The 19,235-nt window shown below is 37.9% G+C and overlaps 1 protein-coding gene across 8 annotated transcripts in view; it reads left to right on the plus strand.

The window, feature by feature from the left end:
• The window catches only part of TMTC1 (transmembrane O-mannosyltransferase targeting cadherins 1), a 315,289-nt gene that overhangs the window by 139,755 nt on the left and 156,299 nt on the right, over positions 1-19,235 (plus strand). For all 8 annotated transcript variants that reach the window (XR_015164144.1, XR_015164145.1, XM_086401542.1 and 5 more), the window contains 2 exons: positions 4,448-4,529; positions 8,470-8,573. Coding sequence is in view for 6 of the 8 variants with exons in the window: in XM_086401542.1 (XP_086257668.1) it covers positions 4,448-4,529; positions 8,470-8,573 (186 nt within the window). In the remaining 2 variants the exon portion in view is untranslated. The remainder of the gene's footprint in view (positions 1-4,447; positions 4,530-8,469; positions 8,574-19,235) is intronic.

A 19,235-nucleotide genomic window follows, 5' to 3' on the forward strand; every position in this document is an offset into this window, starting at 1 on the left:
ATTTGAAAGGTGTATTTGGGTCAGAGTTTAGTTAAAATATTAATTTGCTAAAGTGACAAGACAAAAAGGACCTCCTGCAGAGAGATCTTTCCTGCAAAGAACACTTTCCTGGAAAAAAAAAAAAAAAAGCATCTCACAGCTTTGGATGGCTGGTTGTCCTGGTCTCAGCTGAGATCTCTCAGTTGGGATTTGATGACTGAGTAGCTATGGAGGATAGCTTCAGGAAGAAGACCCATTTAGCTTTGAATATTTGAACATGATTAACTAAGGAGGTAGATGTTAGTAGTTAGAAATTTTGCAGTCAGAAAAATTAGGGCATGGGGAGCATAGTTTAGAACATTTATTTTGGATAGTCTTGATCTTTTGCTTTTATTTTCCTAATATCAGAAATTGTTAAAAATGCAGAACTTGATAATGCTACTACCCCAGACTAATGTTAAAGTATTTTTTTAATGTGCAACAGCAAATTATCAAAGGTCTACTTAAAAGTGAAGGAATCATCTTTTTGCTTCACCAGGCAATGGCACCCCACTCCAGTACTCTTGCCTGGAAAATCCCATGAATGGAGGAGCCTGGTAGGCTGCAGTCCATGGGGTCTCTAAGAGTCAGACACGACTGAGCAACTTCCCTTTCACTTTTCATTTTCATGTATTGGAGAAGGAAATGGCAACCCACTCCAGTGTTCTTGCCTGGAGAATCCCAGGGATGGGAGAGCCTGGTGGGCTGCCGTCTATGGGGTCTCACAGAGTCGGACACGACTGAAGCAACTTAGCAGCAGCAGCAGCAATATTTGTTTCACCTTTATCATTTGGTGTTCCTTTTAAATTTTTTCAGTAATTTTTCTGTTTTTCTTTAGTTGTCATCTTTGATGTCATCAGTTGGTGAGAACATCCAAAGATCATAGTATTTTGGACCCAAAAGGGACCTTGAAACCACTTAGTCAACTACCACTGATGTAGGAAGGAAATGAAGCCCCTGTAAATTTGTACCAACTAATGTAAGAGATTAGCTGGAAGCACAGGGATAGAATCCTGAAATCTTGCTCTATGCTAATGGTTTCCTCAATGGTTCAGTTTTGTTGTTTTCATGTTCTCTGTCTTTGCAGGGAAAATAGTGGAGAATTTAACTGAAGTTGAAAATTATCAATGATGACATTTGCATAGTTCTTTGTGTTTGTAAGGTACACTCAGCTATATTAGCCTGTGATTGAAATGAGTAGCTGAGATAATCTGATATTATGGTTAAGTATTAGTTTTAATTTTTCAGTATCTTCCTCTATTGAAAAGGAGTTATAATGTTCTTCCTCAAGGAATTGTTGAAATTACAAAGAAATTGTAAAGGGATTAGTACATTTATATCACTTATATTTGTGCCTGACACACAAATTTACTATTTTTACTATTTTACACAAGTTTACTATTTTTACCATTGTTATTATTTGTTATTGTTTGGTTCTAATTCAGAAGTATTGTAGACTAAGGGGAGAAATTCTACTATCCAATTTTTATAGGATAGGAGAGGGAAAGGAGTTGCAGAAAATTCAGTTCTCTGTATGAACTTAGGAATCTCAGCCTCTGACCTAGTGTTTACCAAAAAAGAGGACCATGTCATTTTGGCTCATTTTCTCATTTAATTTTGGTCAACAGCTGGAAATGGAGATCTTGAAAGGTCTTTTTATTCAACCACTGTTCTCTGTATCATCCTAGGCTTTGTTACATTTTAAGAGTAAATTATTTGGTACTTTTTTACAGAAATAGAATTTTTCATGGAGGAAGAATTTCCAAACAAAGGGGCTCTTTTAAATATATTTCACTGAACTAACCATCATATACTGTGGTTCTAGTCAAGGCTATGGTTTTTCCAGTGGTCATTTATGGATGTGAGAGTTGGACTGTGAAGAAGGCTGAGCGCTGAAGATTGATACTTTTGAACTGTGGTGTTGGAGAAGACTGGACTGGACTGCAAGGAGATCCAACCAGTCCATCCTAAAGTCCAAGTCTCCCTTGGACTACAAGGAGATCCAACCAGTCCATCCTAAAGGAGATCAGTCCTGAGTGTTCATTGGAAGGACTGACGTTGAAGCTGAAACTCCAATACTTTGGCCACCTCATGAGAAGAGTTGACTCATTGGAAAAGACCCTGATGCTGGGAGGGATTAGGGCAGGAGGAGAAGGGGACGACAGAGGATGAGATGGCTGGTTGGTATCACCGACTCAATGGACATGGGTTTGGGTGGACTCCAGGAGTTGGTGATGGACAGGGAGGCCTGGTGTGCTGCGATTCACAAAGAGTTGGACACGACTGAGCGACTGAACTGAAATGAATTGAACTGAATTGAACTGAACCATCATATTGAGCTTTCAGTGAAACAAAATACCAATTACCTAAGTTTGACTTCTAAAACCCTGTGATTTGTTTTATAGAGAGGAAACCACTCCTAATTTTTCCACTGTGTTAAAATAAACAAGCAACAGGGGAAACCTGAGAAGTGTAGTTTCTCAAAACAGGCCAATCCAAGAAGGGCTTTTTCTTTCAGACGTGTTGCCAGTTCAGCCCTTTTCCTTCCCACACTGTCATTCCCTTTGCCTTCCTGCTGCCAATTATCCACATCCTGTCAAGGAATAGTAGAAATATCCACGGTTGGTCTTTGTTGAATTGGTCCGAAAATGATAGTGATGGTAGAGGCAAAACTAAGGAAAGGCCCAGAGCAGTGCTTTAACCTTTTTGGAATCACAGACCCGATCTGACACTGAAGATGAAAGCCAAGGACTTTGCCTCAGAGAAATGCACAGATGCAAACATTCATGAAATCTCATGTACAATTTCAGGAGGTGATGGACTCTCTCAAGCCCACTTTAGGGTGGAAGAGATCACCAGTGTCATAAAAGCTGACAGTATCCCTGACTTTCCTCCTCTTGAGGGCTTAGGGAGAACAAAGGATTTCAACGTCGTGCTTGGGGGTGCATCCAGTCCAGAGCTTGCTAAAAGGTGACTGTGAATTGCCTTTTGGAAAAAGAAAAGGAAAGCAAGAATGAAGGATCTGCCTCGGAGTGATACTGTTTCCTCCTTCCAGAGCCACTTGGACACACTTAGCTGTTATAAAATGGGAAGCACATGTGTTTCGTAAGGAGTTCAAGTTAGACATTTTTTTGTGAGATACTAACCCACTCAGGTCTCTCAAATGAAGCTTTCTTTGTGTAGAACATCCTTACTGTGTGAAGATAACACATTCATATACAGATTTTAAGAAATTCTTGAGGAAGATACCTTTGAGGAAAAATTAAACAAACAAACAAAAAAAAAAAGTGAAAAGGGGCCAGGGAAATAAGGATGAGGTGGGAAATATTTGCTGGATTATGTGGTTTGATTTTTTCCCTACGGTTTGTACTTTAAAATACAGAAATTTGTCTGTAGGTGAAAAGGAGTTGCTTTAAGTTTTCCTGGGGAAGTTTGTTGACAGCTTCCTCTTCCTTCCTTTTGATCATCTTTATTAAACCAACCAATCACATGTCTTCCGTGTGGACATATAGTGCTTCCACTTTGTACAAGTGGCAGATGCAGGCTCCACACAAGTTGCTGCCCCTAAAGAAGTGGCATTCTCATTACCTGGTTTGGTTCCCAGGGTCATAGGCACATGAAGTAATTTTCCGTTGCATATTCATGAGCTCTGGTCTGACCACTGATGCTTAATAACTTTGTTTTTGTTTTGTTGTTTAGTCACTTGGTCCTCTCTGACTCTTTTGCAACCTCATGGACTGTAGTCTGCCAGGCTCCTCTGTCCATGACATTTCCAGGCAAGAACACTGGAGTGGGTTGCCATGCCCTCCTCCAGCAGATCTTCCTGAGCCAGGGATTGAACCCGCATCTCCTGCATTGCCAGGCAGATTCTTTACTGTTGAGCCCCTGGGGAAGCCCAATAACTTTAACTTTGTTACCTTGGATAAGTTACTTAATCTCATACAACCTTAGTATCTTTTTTTTTTAGGGGTAAAACATTTGTGAGATGTTTTGTGGGTGAAAGACATTGTCCTTCTCAAGTTACATTCAGTAGGCAAATGAACTCTTATTTTGTTTAGGATCATCCCTGTGACTAGGGTCATCATATAGTAATAGTTGCCAGAATGCCTCTGTTATTTGGGGTTAGATAGGATAGTAATATATAACTGTAGCTAACTGTACTAGGTTGTATTCCCTGTATTTTTGTACAGCTTATTATTCTTCACAACTTTCCTATGAAGTAGACACTACTCAACTTGTCCAAAATCTTCCAAACAGAAAGAAGCAGAGCTGGGGATTGAAACCTGCGTGGTGTGTTCCAGAAACCATGTTCTTAACGGCTATCTTTTCCAACCTTCTTTTGAGCTAGAGCCTATTCACACTGAAAAGAAAACGTTACATGTAGTGGACTCTGACACTTATTTAATATGCTTTTTCTTTTCTGTTTCAGGTATCTGACAGCAAGCAGCAATAGAAATTTCCTGCTTACCATGAGGCCCTTCTTAAAAAGGGCCACTTTGGTCATAAGTTATGTAAGTATATATATGCTTTTGAAATATCTAATAAGAAATATTTTACTTTGACTCAGAGACATGATCCAGATTGTTTAATAGAATCAGCAATCGAGCCTAACAATATGATTTTAAGATCAAACAGTTTACATACCATAAATGTTACAAAGCCTTGGAATGTAAATATGGAAGCATTCTAAGGATATGTGAGTTCAGTGACACCAACAGCGTGAACTGTACTTTGTGAGTTCTTTTTAGGATGCTGGTGCTGAGTTGTTTCTGCAACACAAACCTGGCTGTATCAATTATCTGTTCCTGCATTAAAAAACACCTAAAATGTAGTGGCTTAAAACAAAACCATCATATTAGCTTCCCTAAATGCTTTAGTTTGGGTCACATCCAGCTGGCTGGTTCTTCTATATTTTTGGCTGGGGTTACTCAAGCAAGTTTGTGCAGTTAACCTCTCTGTGATAACTCAGAGCAGGTAACCTCTCTGTGATAACTCATCCTCTTAGGCCTCTTTCTGTGGCTACTCTCTCTAGTTGGATGGACAGGATCTTTTTACAACCTGACAACTGGGTTCTAGGACAAACTGCAAGACCTGTGAAGTTTCCACTAGATTCTTTTGTTCAATGCAAGTCACAAGACCAGATTTAAAGGAAGGGGAAGTTGACTCCACTCTTGATAAGAAGAGCAAATAGAAGGTGCATACAGAAAAGATAGGGGTTCTTAGTCCTGATCTTCAGTGACTATCACACTGGGCATCTTCTTACACAGTTGAATGCTTCTATTCAAAGAAATTAGGAGATCAGTCTCTTTTGCTGTTGCTGTTTTTCATAAATTGTAAGTCCAGATTTATAATAAAGTTTGATAGGAAACTTATGAAAATGTTTTTGAATTGTAATATTAACAATTAATGATATTTTAAATCAGCATTAAGGCATGTTTAAGCACTGCAGATGGTGATTGCAGCCATGAAATGAAAAGACACTTGCTCCTTGGAAGAAAACCTATAACTAACCTAGACAGCATATTAAAAAGCAGAGACATTACTTTACCAACAAAGCTCTGTCTAGTCAAAGCAATGGTTTTTCCAGTAGTCGTGTATGGATGTGAGAGTTGGACTATAAAGAAAACTGAGTACCAAAGAATTGATGCTTTTGAACTGTGGTGTTGGACAAGACTCTTGAGAGTCTCTTGGACTGCAAGGAGATCCAACCAGTCCATCCTAAAGGAAATCAGTCCTGAATATTCATTAGAAGGACTGAAGCTGAAGCTGAAACTCCAGTACTTTGGCCACCTGATGAGAAGAATGGACTCAATGGAAAAGACCCTGATGCTGGGAAAGATTGAAGGCAGGAGGAGAAGGGGACGATAGAGGATAAGATGGTTGGATGGCATCACCGATGTGATGGACATGAGTTTAAGTAGGCTCTGGAAGTTAGTGAAGGACAAGAAAGCCTGGCATGCTGCAATCCATGGGGTTGCAAAGAGTTGGACACAACTGAGCAAGTGAACTGCTCAGTTCAACTGAACTGAAGCAAGAAGGTGTGCAAAAACTGAATGAGATGGAGAGCTTTGATTGGACAATTTCAGCAAAAGGGGCAGACGGTTTCTCTAAAGAATGCCCCAGTATCTTTGCATAAAATAAAGACAATTCAACGTTCATTTCAGAAGTGATTTATATCTTCGTGTTGTTTGGGAATGCAAGAATTTGACAGTACTGCTGTGACGCCCTGTACTTCCTGCTATAGGGCAGTTAATTCATTTAGGCAGTTAACGGAGAGGTAGAAAGCTTTTCATAAGTCTCTTGAGTCTTAGTTGCCTTCAGTTCAAAATTACCTATATGCCAAAGTAGCGTATTCTGGGATGACATATTCTGTTACCTCTTAGTAGTTTAGGGAATTCATATTCTTTCAGGATACTTTTCCTGTTACTTTTATAGTTGACATTTTCCATTGAAATATCTTTAAAATTTTAAATTTAGTTTATGTGAGTGTTAATTAAAATGATTTTTAATTTCTTCTTAGGCATTATTTACTGCTGATATGCTTTTGACTGACACTCTATGTTTACTTTAGATTTTTGGATTTGGGGTCACTTATGTAAAAAAGCATTCATGAAATAAGTCAGTGATATTCCTTGGAAAAACTCCAGCCTTAATTCCCTCCTCATATTAATCCTTTAGCTTTTAGTGAAGCAGAGATTTCCCTCTGACTCTGATAGGCAGACACAACATAATTGGTCCCTACTAAAATGAGAATTACATCTAGAAGGTCTGTGTGGGTGAATTCTATAAACAAATGTCATCCCTACTGAAGTGTCTTTGGCCTCTGGTTTTCTCAACCCATCTTTGGAATGGGATAGCACCATTCAGTAATAAAATTCCATTGAGTGACACAAAAATTGTTTCTTGGGGTTGTTGAAATAACTCTGTGTGGGTAGTCTGCTTCAGAGGATTTGAGGGTTGGAATATTTCCAAATGTGTTTATTCAGGACATGGAGGTATCTTCTACCACAGCTGAAGTTAAGTTTCATGGGGTTGTATGAGAGCAGTGATTAAGACACAGAGCATTGGAGACCAGTGACTTGAGTCCAACTCCTAGATCCTGTAGTTTATTAACTGTTGGATTCTGGGAAGATTACCTTTAAGCTTCAGATTCCTCATCTTCCTATTGGACAGGTAGGCCTCAGGTGGAAGGATCTTTATAGTAAGTCCCCTACTTATGAATGAGTTCCATTCCAAGAGCATGTTCCTTAAGTCTACTTTTTTGTAAGTCCAACAAAGTTAGCCTAGGTACCCAGCTAGGCTATATAGTACTGTACAGTGATAGGTTTATACTTTTCATGCAAATAAAACTTTTAAAAAACACAAAAAATAAGGGAAACACTTTTAATCTAATAGTACCTTCAAAAGTACAGTAGTACCATACAACAGCTGGCATACAGGGGCTGGCACTGAGTGAACAGGCAAGAAGAGTACTGCCTGGAGGAGGGAGAGGAGGTGGGAGATGGTACTGCACTACTGATTTTTATACAGTACTATACAGTGGTTTGTTTTAAAAGAATAAGAACCAAATATAAGTTTAGATTATCTTAGTGATTATATATTAGTATTCCTAAAGAGTGGCTTGCCATGTGGCTCAGTAATAAAGAATCCATCTGCCAATGCAGGAGACATGGGTTCGATCCCTGGGTCAGAAAGATACCCTGGAGAAGGAAATAGCAACCCACTCTGGTATTCTTGCTGGAAAACCCCATGGGCAGAGGAGCCTGGCAGGCTACAGTCCATGGGGTTTCAAACAATTGGACATGACTTAGCAACTAGAAAACAACAAGAACAAAAGTACACAAAAGCACAACACTGTGGAGGATGCACACACATGACAGTGCTCACCAGACGTGTGAACTAGCATGTGATTAGACATGCAAATGCATGTTCACATCCTTGTGACTTCACAACTTGAAGGTTCTTATGTAGGGGACTTTGTTGTTGTTCAGTCACTAAATCATACCCCACTCCTTGCTGCCCCATGGACTGCAGCACACCAAGCTCCTCTGTCCTTCATTTGCTGTTGGAAATGGCAACCCACTCCAGTATTCTTGCCTGGAGAATCCCAGGGATAGAGGAGCCTGGTGGGCTGCCATCTGTGGGGTCGCACAGAGTCGGACACGACTGATGTGACTTAGCAGCAGCAGCAGCAGCAGCAGCAATGGATAACAATGACAGCTGTTATTAGATTTGTGTGCCTTTCCCTCTTCACCTTCATTGTTTTCTCTCCCCTCTAACTATTTCCATCTTTTCTACTCATCTTCAATGATAGAATTTTATAAAAATGCTCACTAAAAAATGTGTTTGTAGGACAAAATATTTGTAAAGCATCTGAAAGTATTTTCCAGAAAAGCAGGGCTTATTTCCAACAAGCAACAATTTTCTCAGCAAATCTTCCTTTTTCCAAAGGTGATCATTGTTCTGTACTTTCGTCTGTGGATAATGGGAGGATCTATGCCCCTCTTTTCAGAGCAGGATAATCCAGCTTCATTTTCGCCTTACATTCTTACAAGGTCAGTAGAAGTGAATTTTTTTAACTTTACTTGGTATTTATCTGATTGTTTTAAGTAATCTTAAATGATATATTGACTTTGCATTTTAAGGAAAGAAAGGTTGTGTTCTAGTCAGGGTGTATGGAAAAAAGATACCACTGTTTAGACATTTGGAATTCTTTTCAACAAATGGTGCTGTTTTATCAATATTACTATAATTTTGTCATTATTATTGTTCTCATATTGGTATACATTTTATTGAGCACTTAATAATAAATATCTATTGAGTGTCTCATAAGGCAAACGTTATAGAACAAGTACTGAGAGGTGTTTAGGGGTTAACTGGACATCATAACTATTTGTAAGATTGAAATCAGTGGGAAAGTTGAAAGTAACAAACAGAAGTGAGTAACAATTTTTGCTAAGATACAGTCAGTTATATATAACCATTTGGCCTTATGAGATTTAAGATAGGGGAGTAAGAAGTGATGATGACCAGTGGATTTTGTTCATTTTAATTCCTTATCCAACCTGCTGTGATATACTTCTGAGGCTCTCAGATATAATTATATTTGATAGTTTTCACTTCTTGAGGGTGTATTATTGCTATAATACTTGTACATTCAGTTTACTGTTCTTAAATTTTCATAGTTTTATATACTTTTTTATTTATTTTAATTTTTTTTAAATTTTATTTTATTTTTAAACTTTACATAATTGTATTAGTTTTGCCAAATATCAAAATGAATCCGCCACAGGTATACATGTGTTCCCCATCCTGAACTCTCCTCCCTCCTCCCTCCCCATACCATCCCTCTGGGTCGTCCCAGTGCACTAGCCCCAAGCATCCAGTAGCGTGCATCGAACCTGGACTGGCAACTCATTTCTTACATGATATTTTACATGTTTCAATGTCATTCTCCCAAATCTTCCCACCCTCTCCCTCTTCCACAGAGTCCATAAGACTGTTCTATACATCAGTGTCTCTTTTGCTGTCTCGTACACCGGGTTATTGTTACCATCTTTCTAAATTCCATATATATGCGTTAGTATACTGTATTGGTGTTTTTCCTTCTGGCTTACTTCACTCTGTATAATAGGCTCCAGTTTCATCCACCTCATTAGAACTGATTCAAATGTATTCTTTTTAATGGCTGAGTAATACTCCATTGTGTATATGTACCATAGCTTTCTTATCCATTCATCTGCTGATGGACATCTAGGTTGCTTCCATGTCTTGGCTATTATAAACAGTGCTGCAATGAACATTGGGGTACACGTGTCTCTTTCCCTTCTGGTTTCCTCGGTGTGTATGCCCAGCAGTGGGATTGCTGGATCATAAGGCAGTTCTATTTCCAGTTTTTTAAGGAATCTCCACACTGTTCTCCATAGTGGCTGTACTAGTTTGCATTCCCACCAACAGTTTAAGAGGGTTCCCTTTTCTCCACACCCTCTCCAGCATTTATTATTTGTAGATTTTTGGATCGCAGCCATTCTGACTGGTGTGAAATGGTACCTCATAGTGGTTTTGATTTGCATTTCTCTGATAATAAGTGATGTTGAGCATCTTTTCATGTGTTTGTTAGCCATCTGTATGTCTTCTTTGGAGAAATGCCTATGTAGTTCTTTGGCCCATTTTTTGATTGGGTCATTTATTTTTCTGGAGTTGAGCTGTAGGAGTTGCTTGTATATTTTTGAGATTAGTTGTTTGTCAGTTGCTTCATTTGCTATTATTTTCTCCCATTCTGAAGGCTGTCTTTTCACCTTGCTAATAGTTTCTTTTGATGTGCAGAAGCTTTTAAGGTTAATTAGGTCCCATTTGTTTATTTTTGCTTTTATTTCCAATATTCTGGGAGGTGGGTCATAGAGGATCCTGCTGTGATGTATGTCAGAGAGTCATAGTTTTATATACTTTTTTAATATCTAATAGTTTTCATATTAGTAACTTACCCTCTCTGTTTTGTGTTTGCAAAGACATAATAAATCTTAAACCTTGACTGATAGCATGTATATAGTTTAGCTTATTTGTATCTTTTAGGTATAGGATATTGTTGAATTTTGTTTTTATAAAGCCAAGCAGTGATTTCTGTTTTATTTCACTTAACTTCACTTATTTACTTCATATGTCTTAATTGGTAAATTTCTAGTATCTTTGCATTTTATATCTTTCTTTTTTGTTCTTAGTGTTTTCTTATTTTTAAAGAATATTTTCCATTCATAAAAGATAACTTCCAATTTGATGAATCCTTTTTTATAGTAAAAATTGTGTCACAATTGCTTTTATTACTTGAAATATCTATTTGTGTTAAAAAAAAAAATCTTGAATATGCTTCAGAAACCATATGGTATACAGCCTTGATAGTTGATTTAACCCTTTGAAGTAATCTAGAGGCTTATAAATTGTTGTTTATGTTTTATATTTTTCAAAAAATTATTTAATTAGTCCATTTACTAAGCTTGACATCTCTAACCCAGATTTTTATTAATATTGCAATCTACTTGTCCTTTTTTAGGTTTCTCTCACTGGCTTTCAACACCTCCAGAGTTCCTTGTCTGGGTATTTTTAGCTCATTGATAAAATGTTTCAGGTTCTGCAGCTCCTTCAGTAGCTATTTTCTGCCTTTAAGAGAAAAAAGCAACTTTGCCAGATCCTGTTCTTGCTTATGGCTCCATTTATTTCCCTTAGCCCTCTATTGGTCTCCCTCCAAGCTTTCTTGTGTGATGAATTTAAGTGGTCATTCTTTATAGTTGGATGTAGCCTATTCATCTGAAGACTGAGCATACCAGTGCCCAAAAGCCAAGCTTCACGCAGGAGATAGAGAGACGAGAACTAGAACAGATTGCTCTCAACTACCAACCAATCATTTCATTCGTAGCTCTGTCATCAACAAACACATCCCTGCCCCCCAGTCCTTGGTGTCTGGACAAGGTGCCTTTGGTCTCTGGCTCACTTGTCCTCCTGTCTATACCATCTTAGCTGCCAGAGTAGTCAGGTTGCATTTTTACTCCTGCCAGTGGTAAAAAAAAAAAATTCTTTGGTGGAACCTCTGGCAGATTTAGGACCTTGGGGGCTAAAATTCACTAGAATCTGCCTTTCACTTCCAAGGTATTTATGTATGTTTTCTGAGGCAGCTGATATACCTTTCATCCAGGACTTTCTGTCTGTGAATCTATCTGAGTTTATCTAAGTTTATCTGTCACTCAGTTGTGTCCAACCCCTTGTGACCCCAACAGAACTGCCAGGCTCCTCTGTTCTTGGAATTTTTCAGGAAGGAATACTGGAGTGGATTGCCATTTCCTCCTCCTGAGGATCTTCCCAGTGTCTCTTGGATTGAAGGCAGGTTCTTTCCGACTGAGCCACTGGGAAAGCCAAGTGACTCCTCAGACAGTTCAGTCAGTATAAAGTGATAGAACAGAATGTCCTAACACCTTTATATTATTTATCTTAAACAAACAAACACATATCTTTTAGTTCTTGTGTTTCATACTTAAAATACTCTGGGACATTTCAATGATAGTTGCTATAAATGGCCTTTCACATTCCTCTAAGGTAGCTGTATTATAACTGATTCTTTTGAACATCCAGAAAATTGTCTTTAATACCTCTCCTGAGTAAAGTTTGTACACTGCTTGCATACTGTTTGACTTCTAGTACAATGATGATTTTAAACTGGGTTATCTTAGTCTGTTTCCAGTTCTCTTTTTTTCCCCTCTTCTCATCAGCTGTACAATTTAGCTATGACTTGGCTGGCTTTGTGGGTCTGTCTTTACCAATTAGAGGATTGTCAGTCAGCCAAGTCTCGTTAATGCTTCACCTCTTTTAGTGGATTTGTAAACTGAATAACTTTTATAGCATCTTTGCTTCCATCTTGCAAGGATGAAAGTGAAAAGTGAAAGTGAAGTCACTCAGTCGTGTCCAACTCTTTGTGACCCCATGGACTGTAGTTTCCCTGACTCCTCTGTCCATGGGATTTTCTAGGCGAGCATACTAGAATAGGTTGCCATTTCCTTCTCAAGGGGATCTTCCTAACCCAGGGATTGAACTTGGGTCAGGAAGATCCCCTGGAGAAGGGGATCTTAATAACTTTATTATCAGGTGAGAGTTTTCAAACTAGCTTTCTCGTTCCTTAATAATTGTTGAAGTTAATGATTACAGATAGTTTTTAAAGTATCCTAAAAGCTTTTAAGGGTTGCTTGGTCAACTCTTTGTTTTTTGGTTTCTTTCAAATGACTTCTTGTGACTTAAGTTCTGAGATTCCTTCTCTTTTAGATGATCTATTCCCATGTATTAGCTAAGAGGAAATACCTGCCATTTTCTGCCTAACAAAACTGAGATTCAAAATCATGGTATACTCTTGGGAAACCTTTGTTAAGAAAAAGTATCTAAGACTTGGAAAAGCAAAGCATGACTGTGGCATTCGCTGTGATGCAGAGCATTGGCTAACAAACCTAGAGGAATCCAACTTTGGTTGACTTGCTACTTACAGTCGCTGTATTTTACAACTCTGTTCACTTAAAATTTTATGTATAGATATCTGACAGGTATGATTATTTCTTTTCTCTCTAGTAGAAAATAAAATTTCAAATGTTAGTTTTATTCTTTGTATATAATTTTCCAGTCTTATTACTTTTTACTTTTTCATGAACTGTGAAAACTTTTCTGAAATTTACTTTATATAGATACATATATATTTATGTTTCTGGAGTTAAGTTCAGTTCAGTCTGACTCAGTTCAGTTCAGTTCAGTTTGCTCAGTCGTGTCTGACTCTGTGACCGCATGGACTGCAGCAGACTAGGCTTCCATGTCCATCACCAACTCCTGGAGCTTGCTCAAACATGTCCATTGAATTGGTGATGCCATCAACCATCTCGTCCTCTGTTGTCCCCTTCTCCTCCTGCTTTCAATCTTTCCCAGCATCAGGGTCTTTTCTAATGAATCGGTTCTTCATATCAGGTAGCCAAAGTATTGGAGCCTCAGTTTCACTGTAGGTCTTTCCAATGAATATTCAGGACTATATTTCTTACATAAACTCAATTTATATCTGTATTTAATAATAGCTTTATTGAGATATCATTTACATGCCATACAATTCATTTATCTCCAATGTACAGTTTGGTCATTCCCAGTATACTCACAAAGTTTAGTGCAACCATCACCACAATCAAATTTAAAGCATCTCCCCAGAAAGAAACCTCATATCCATTAGCAGCCACTTCCCATTTCAGTCCAGTCCCCCAACCCTAGGCAACCACTGATCTATTTTTATCTCTATAGAATTATTTCTGTAGAGTTACTTATTCTGGACATGAGCCAGTGAAATTATATGAAATGCAATCTTTTGTGACAGACTTCTTTTACCTAGGAAAATGTGTTGAAGATTCATCATGTTATAGCATACATAGATAAGTATTTTTTTTTATTCCACAGTAATATGCCATTGCATGGATATATCACTTTTTATTTTCTCATTCATCTGTTGATGGACATTTGGGTTGTTTCTACTTTTTGTCTGTTACATATACTGCTGCTATGAACATTCATGCACAAGTTTTTGTTTGAATATAAGTTTTCGTTTCCTTTACATATGTAGCCAGGAATGTAATTGCCAGGTCATATATGTTAACACTGTATTTTACGTTTTGAAGTACTGTGAGACTGTTTACCAAAACAATCTCTACCAGTGGTATATGAGCATTCTGGTTTCTCTACATCCTTTTCAACACTTGTCTTTTGAAAGTCTTTTTGTTGTTGTTGATTTGATTATAGCCCTACAAGTGGTATAAAATGGCATCTTATTGTGGTTTTGATTTGCATTTTCGTCCAGTACTCTTGCTTGGGAAATCCCATGGATGGAGGAGCCTGGTAGGCTACAGTCCATGGGATCTCGAAGAGTCGGACACGACTGAGTGACTTCACTTTCACTTTTCACTTTATGCATTGGAGAAGGAAATGGCAACCCACTCCAGTGTTCTTGCCTGGAGAACCCCAGGGACAGGAGCCTGGTGGGCTGCCATCTATGGGGTCACACAGAGTTGGACATGACTGATGTGACTTAGCAGCAGCAGCAGCAGTGAGAGTGATGTAGACAACCTTTATATGTGCATGTTAGCCATTTCTATATCTTCTTTGGAAAAATGTCTATTCAAATCCTTTGACCAGTTTTTAATAGGGTTATTTGTCTTTTTGTTATTGAGTTATAATAGTCTTTATGTATTCTAAATGTGATATTTATATAGTCTATATATATGATTTATAAACATTTTTTACCTTTCTGTGGGTCGTTGTATCACTTTCTTGACGACAAAAGATTTTAACTTTGAAACTCACGCACACACAAAATGCTTTGAAGCATGAAAGATTTTAACTTTGATGAAATCCAATTTATCCATTTTTTGGTGGTTGTTCCTTATGCTTTTGCTGTTATATCTAAGAAGGTTTTTGCCCAACTCATATTCTTTTTTAAATTGGCCTTGTTAAGTGTTTGATTCCCTAATTAATACATTATGTAAATTTTTAGTCTTCACTGTGCGTTTGTACAGGATTATGTTTTTAATATTTTATTTATTTTAATATAAATTTATTTATTTTAATCAGAGGCTAATTACTTTACAATATTGTATTGGTTTTGCTATACATTGACATGAATCTGCCACAGGTGTACATGTGTTCCCCATCCTGAACCCCCCTCCCACCTCCCTCCCCATACCATCCCTCTGAGTCATCTCAGTGCACCAGCCCCAAGCTTCCTGTATTGTGCATCAAACCTGGACTGGTGATTTGTTTCACATATGATAATATACATGTTTCAATGCCATTCTCCTAAATCATCCCACCCTCACCCTCTCCCACAGAGTCCAAAAGACTGTTCTATACATCTGTGTCTCTTTTGCTGTCTCGCATACAGGGTTATTGTTACCATCTTTCTAAATTCCATATATATGCATTAGTATACTGTATTGGTGTTTTTCCTTCTGGCTTACTTCACTCTGTATAATAGGCTCCAGTTTCATCCACCTCATTAGAACTGATTCAAATGTATTCTTTTTAATGGCTGAGTAATACTCCATTGTGTATATGTACCATAGCTTTCTTATCCATTCATCTGCTGATGGACATCTAGGTTGCTTCCATGTCCTGGCTATTATAAACAGTGCTGCAATGAACATTGGGGTACACGTGTCTCTTTCAATTCTGGTTTCCTCATTGTGTATGCCCAGCTGTGGGATTGCTGAGTCATAAGGCAGTTCTATTTCCAGTTTTTTAAGGAATCTCCACACTGTTCTCCATAGTGGCTGTACTAGTTTGCATTCCTACCAATAGTGTAAGAGGGTTCCCTTTTCTCCACACCCTCTCCAGCATTTACTGCTTGTAGACTTTTGGATAGCAGCCATTCTTACTGGCGTGAAATGGTACCTCATAGTGGTTTTGATTTGCATTTCTCTGATAATGGGTGATGTTGAGCATCTTTTCATGTGTTTGTTAGCCATCTATATGTCTTCTTTGGAGAAATGTCTATTTAGTTCTTTGGCCCATTTTTTGATTGGGTCGTTTATTTTTTCTGGAATTGAGCTGTAGGAGTTGCTTGTATATTTTTGAGATTAATTCTTTGTCAGTTGCTTCATTTGCTATTATTTTCTCCCATTCTGAAGGCTGTCTTTTCACCTTGCTTATGATACAGTTTATGTTAACAGCAGTTCAGAGCTCATTTAGAATTTGGCTTTATATTTTTGACTTTTGGGTGTATCCAGCCAACAAGATAGATCCATACAGAATAGAGAAGTCATCGTTATTTACCATATGCTGCCAACAAACCCTTAATCTTTTTCCTTTCCATTTTATCCCAGGCATTCAGATTGCTTGGGGTCATATTGACTGTCAGGAATTCTGTGACTGATGAATGACTTTTACAATCTGTTGAGATTGTGTGGATCAGCTAAATGACATGACATTGAATTGTACATGTCTCTGCTTTTGACTTGAGAAGAAAAATATTGTTATAAGTTGAAGAACAGGGAGAATATTGTATTTTGATTGCCCAACTTTCTCTTGACAAGCAAGTTTAAGAAAATTTTGGCCTCCCATCCCATTTGGAATTTCTATTGTAACAAGAGCTAGAAGTTTTCACCAGAGGTAGAAGGAAGTGAATGGAGACAAAAGCCTTGTACTAGAACAGAGACAACGAAACAGGTTAGTGATTTGGGACACCTGAGATTAAAAAATTTTGAAATTGGATTTGGAAATAGAAAGGGGCTAAAGCCCAGGATTGCAGGTGAGTATAGAGTAGAAGTCCCAAATTAAAGATTAAACCAAGAACAAGTGTGTGTGGGGAGAGGTGGAGGGTGGGACTGAGAGCCAGAGTGAATATGTAGATCTGTGGTGTTTACTACTAGAGCTGCGTGAGGCTGCCAGCTAGTCTGAATTGAGATCTGCTTTAAGTATAAATCAAATATGCACAAGATTTTGAAGACAAAATCCTATAAGAATGAAAAGATGCAGAACATCTCATTAATAATTTTATATTGACTATATCCCATTAAATATATACATGTTGAAATGATATTTTGAGTATATTCTTGAAACAAAATATACTATTAAATTTATTTGGCATGTTAATTTCCTCTTTTTATCATAGCTAATAAAACATTGAAAATATGCACACATTATTATATTTCTATTGGATAGCACTGGCCTAGAACAAGTGCTGGGGTTCTTGGCCTAGCTCTTAGAAGGATGGGTAAGCTGGCGAGTGGAGTTATACAAAGCCTACTCTGCAGCCTTCCTCTGCCTCTGATTTGGCTGTTTTTCTCTAATCTGCCAACATCTGTTTTACTCAGCTGATTCTGAGTGGTGGAGATTTTGCACTTTGCCTTTTGGTGTCAAGACTGACTTCGTGCCATCTGAAAAAGAAGTCCTTTAGGGACCAAGACTATGGATGCTTATGTCGCTTCTTATAAATTATAATACCACCCAAATTTATGCTCTGGTTACAACTGTCCTGGGCTTTATGATTTTACTCCAGACAGCTTGCCAAACCTGCATGCGTCTCAAAAACACTTATGAATCATGTTGAAACATCAGTGCTCGGGTCTGGTACCCGAATACTCTGCTTCTGTGGTTATGGTGAACTCACATTTGAGGAGTGATGGAGTAGGTCTCTGAGCAGCTTGTTCTGTCAGAGAATTGGCATTTAGCACAGGATTTACTCATATGTTTATATGTGTCTCTTTAGAAATGTGGTGCTTTGACTTTGAATTTTGTGACTTAACACACTTTTGTAAATCCTGGATTAAAAATAAAAACAAAAGCCTGAGTTAAGTAAGGCTTCTGCATGGGGCTACAGCCTGCAGAAGAGATAACGTTATTTTCACTATTAAGGCACCTGCCTGCTGCCTAGTAACAGGTTTTCTATTTTATTTGATTCAAAGGAGACAGAACATACAGCAGTATATCTTTAACCAAAGAACTACGGCCTTTCTAATATTGAAAATAGTTGTCTTTCAAATCCAGGAAACAGATAAAATTGGATTTTTCAGTGAATTTAAGGCCTTCTATCGGCATCATGTTTTTTTCATGAGATGTGATTCTGGATAAGCAGGTGAAATATATCCTTTTAGGTGGGTAGATCTGCTTGTGCAGCTTGGCTACACAAGAAAAAGCATGTATTATTTTGTAGGAAGACATTAAGATATGAAATAATGAGATTAAGATAGAAGTCAATATATCATCCTCCAAAAGAAGCTTTTTTTTTCTGTCTCCATTTTAGTTGGTAATTTCAAACAGGCATGAAACCTTAGGTTTTGATAGTTACAGCCTTAGTGCACTATGCCTTACAATGTTTGTAGTCCTGTAAGTCCCTAACATGGGGACTAATAATAAACTCTGAACAAGTGAAATTTTAAGTTATCTTTAAAAACAAAACAACTGTGTGCTTAAAGAGAGGTAGGCAAAAGGTGTTGCTTTGTTCTTGCTTCAGCAACTAGCAGTGTCTCCATACATGAAGTGAAATTGAAGTTATTCTGATTTCTAAAACAATAGTTGCTGAACTAGAATGAATATCAGAATCACCCTGGGAAGTATGCTAAAAATAAGACTTTCTGCTTCAGGTTGCAGAAGTTGTTTGAATAGGTATAACATTGGGTGAGATAATTCTGTGTTTGATCAGCACCTTTGTGGTGGTGGTGGGGTGAGGTGTTATTCTTGAAATCTTCAGGTATGAACTGTGTCCTCTGTAACTAAAGAGCTCTCTACAAGGTGGGTGTTGTCCCATCGTATATTTTGTATTATGTTCTTAGAAAAATAGCTTGGAGATGAAAGAGATGATCAAAGTCACTGAGTGTAGTTTCCTCAACTGAAATGACACTGTGCAATAGTAATTCCTCTAATGCATCTTGGACCCTGGGAATGAAGGGGAGAGAAACAAGGAAGAGGAAAGAGGAGGGAGTCAGAAGGGGAGGCTGTGGAAGTGGTAAATTCTACCTGTGGACTAGGGAGTGGGGTTGAAAATGCTGGATAACTTGTTGACAATTTTCTGCTTCAAGAAAAAATGCAATCCTTTAAATTTACTTATTGTGTTTCCATTATAATATTTAATCTATGAGAAGCTGATAAAAATTAGAGATGAATTTTTTGTTGTTTGCTAACAATGGAACATAAAGGCAAAATTTGCTTTTCATAATGAATAA

This window comes from Bos grunniens, chromosome 5 (genome assembly GCF_055505025.1).
Source record: "Bos grunniens cultivar Pamir isolate PY7600 chromosome 5, Bosgru_T2T1.0, whole genome shotgun sequence".
Classification (NCBI taxonomy): Eukaryota; Metazoa; Chordata; class Mammalia; order Artiodactyla; family Bovidae; genus Bos; species Bos grunniens.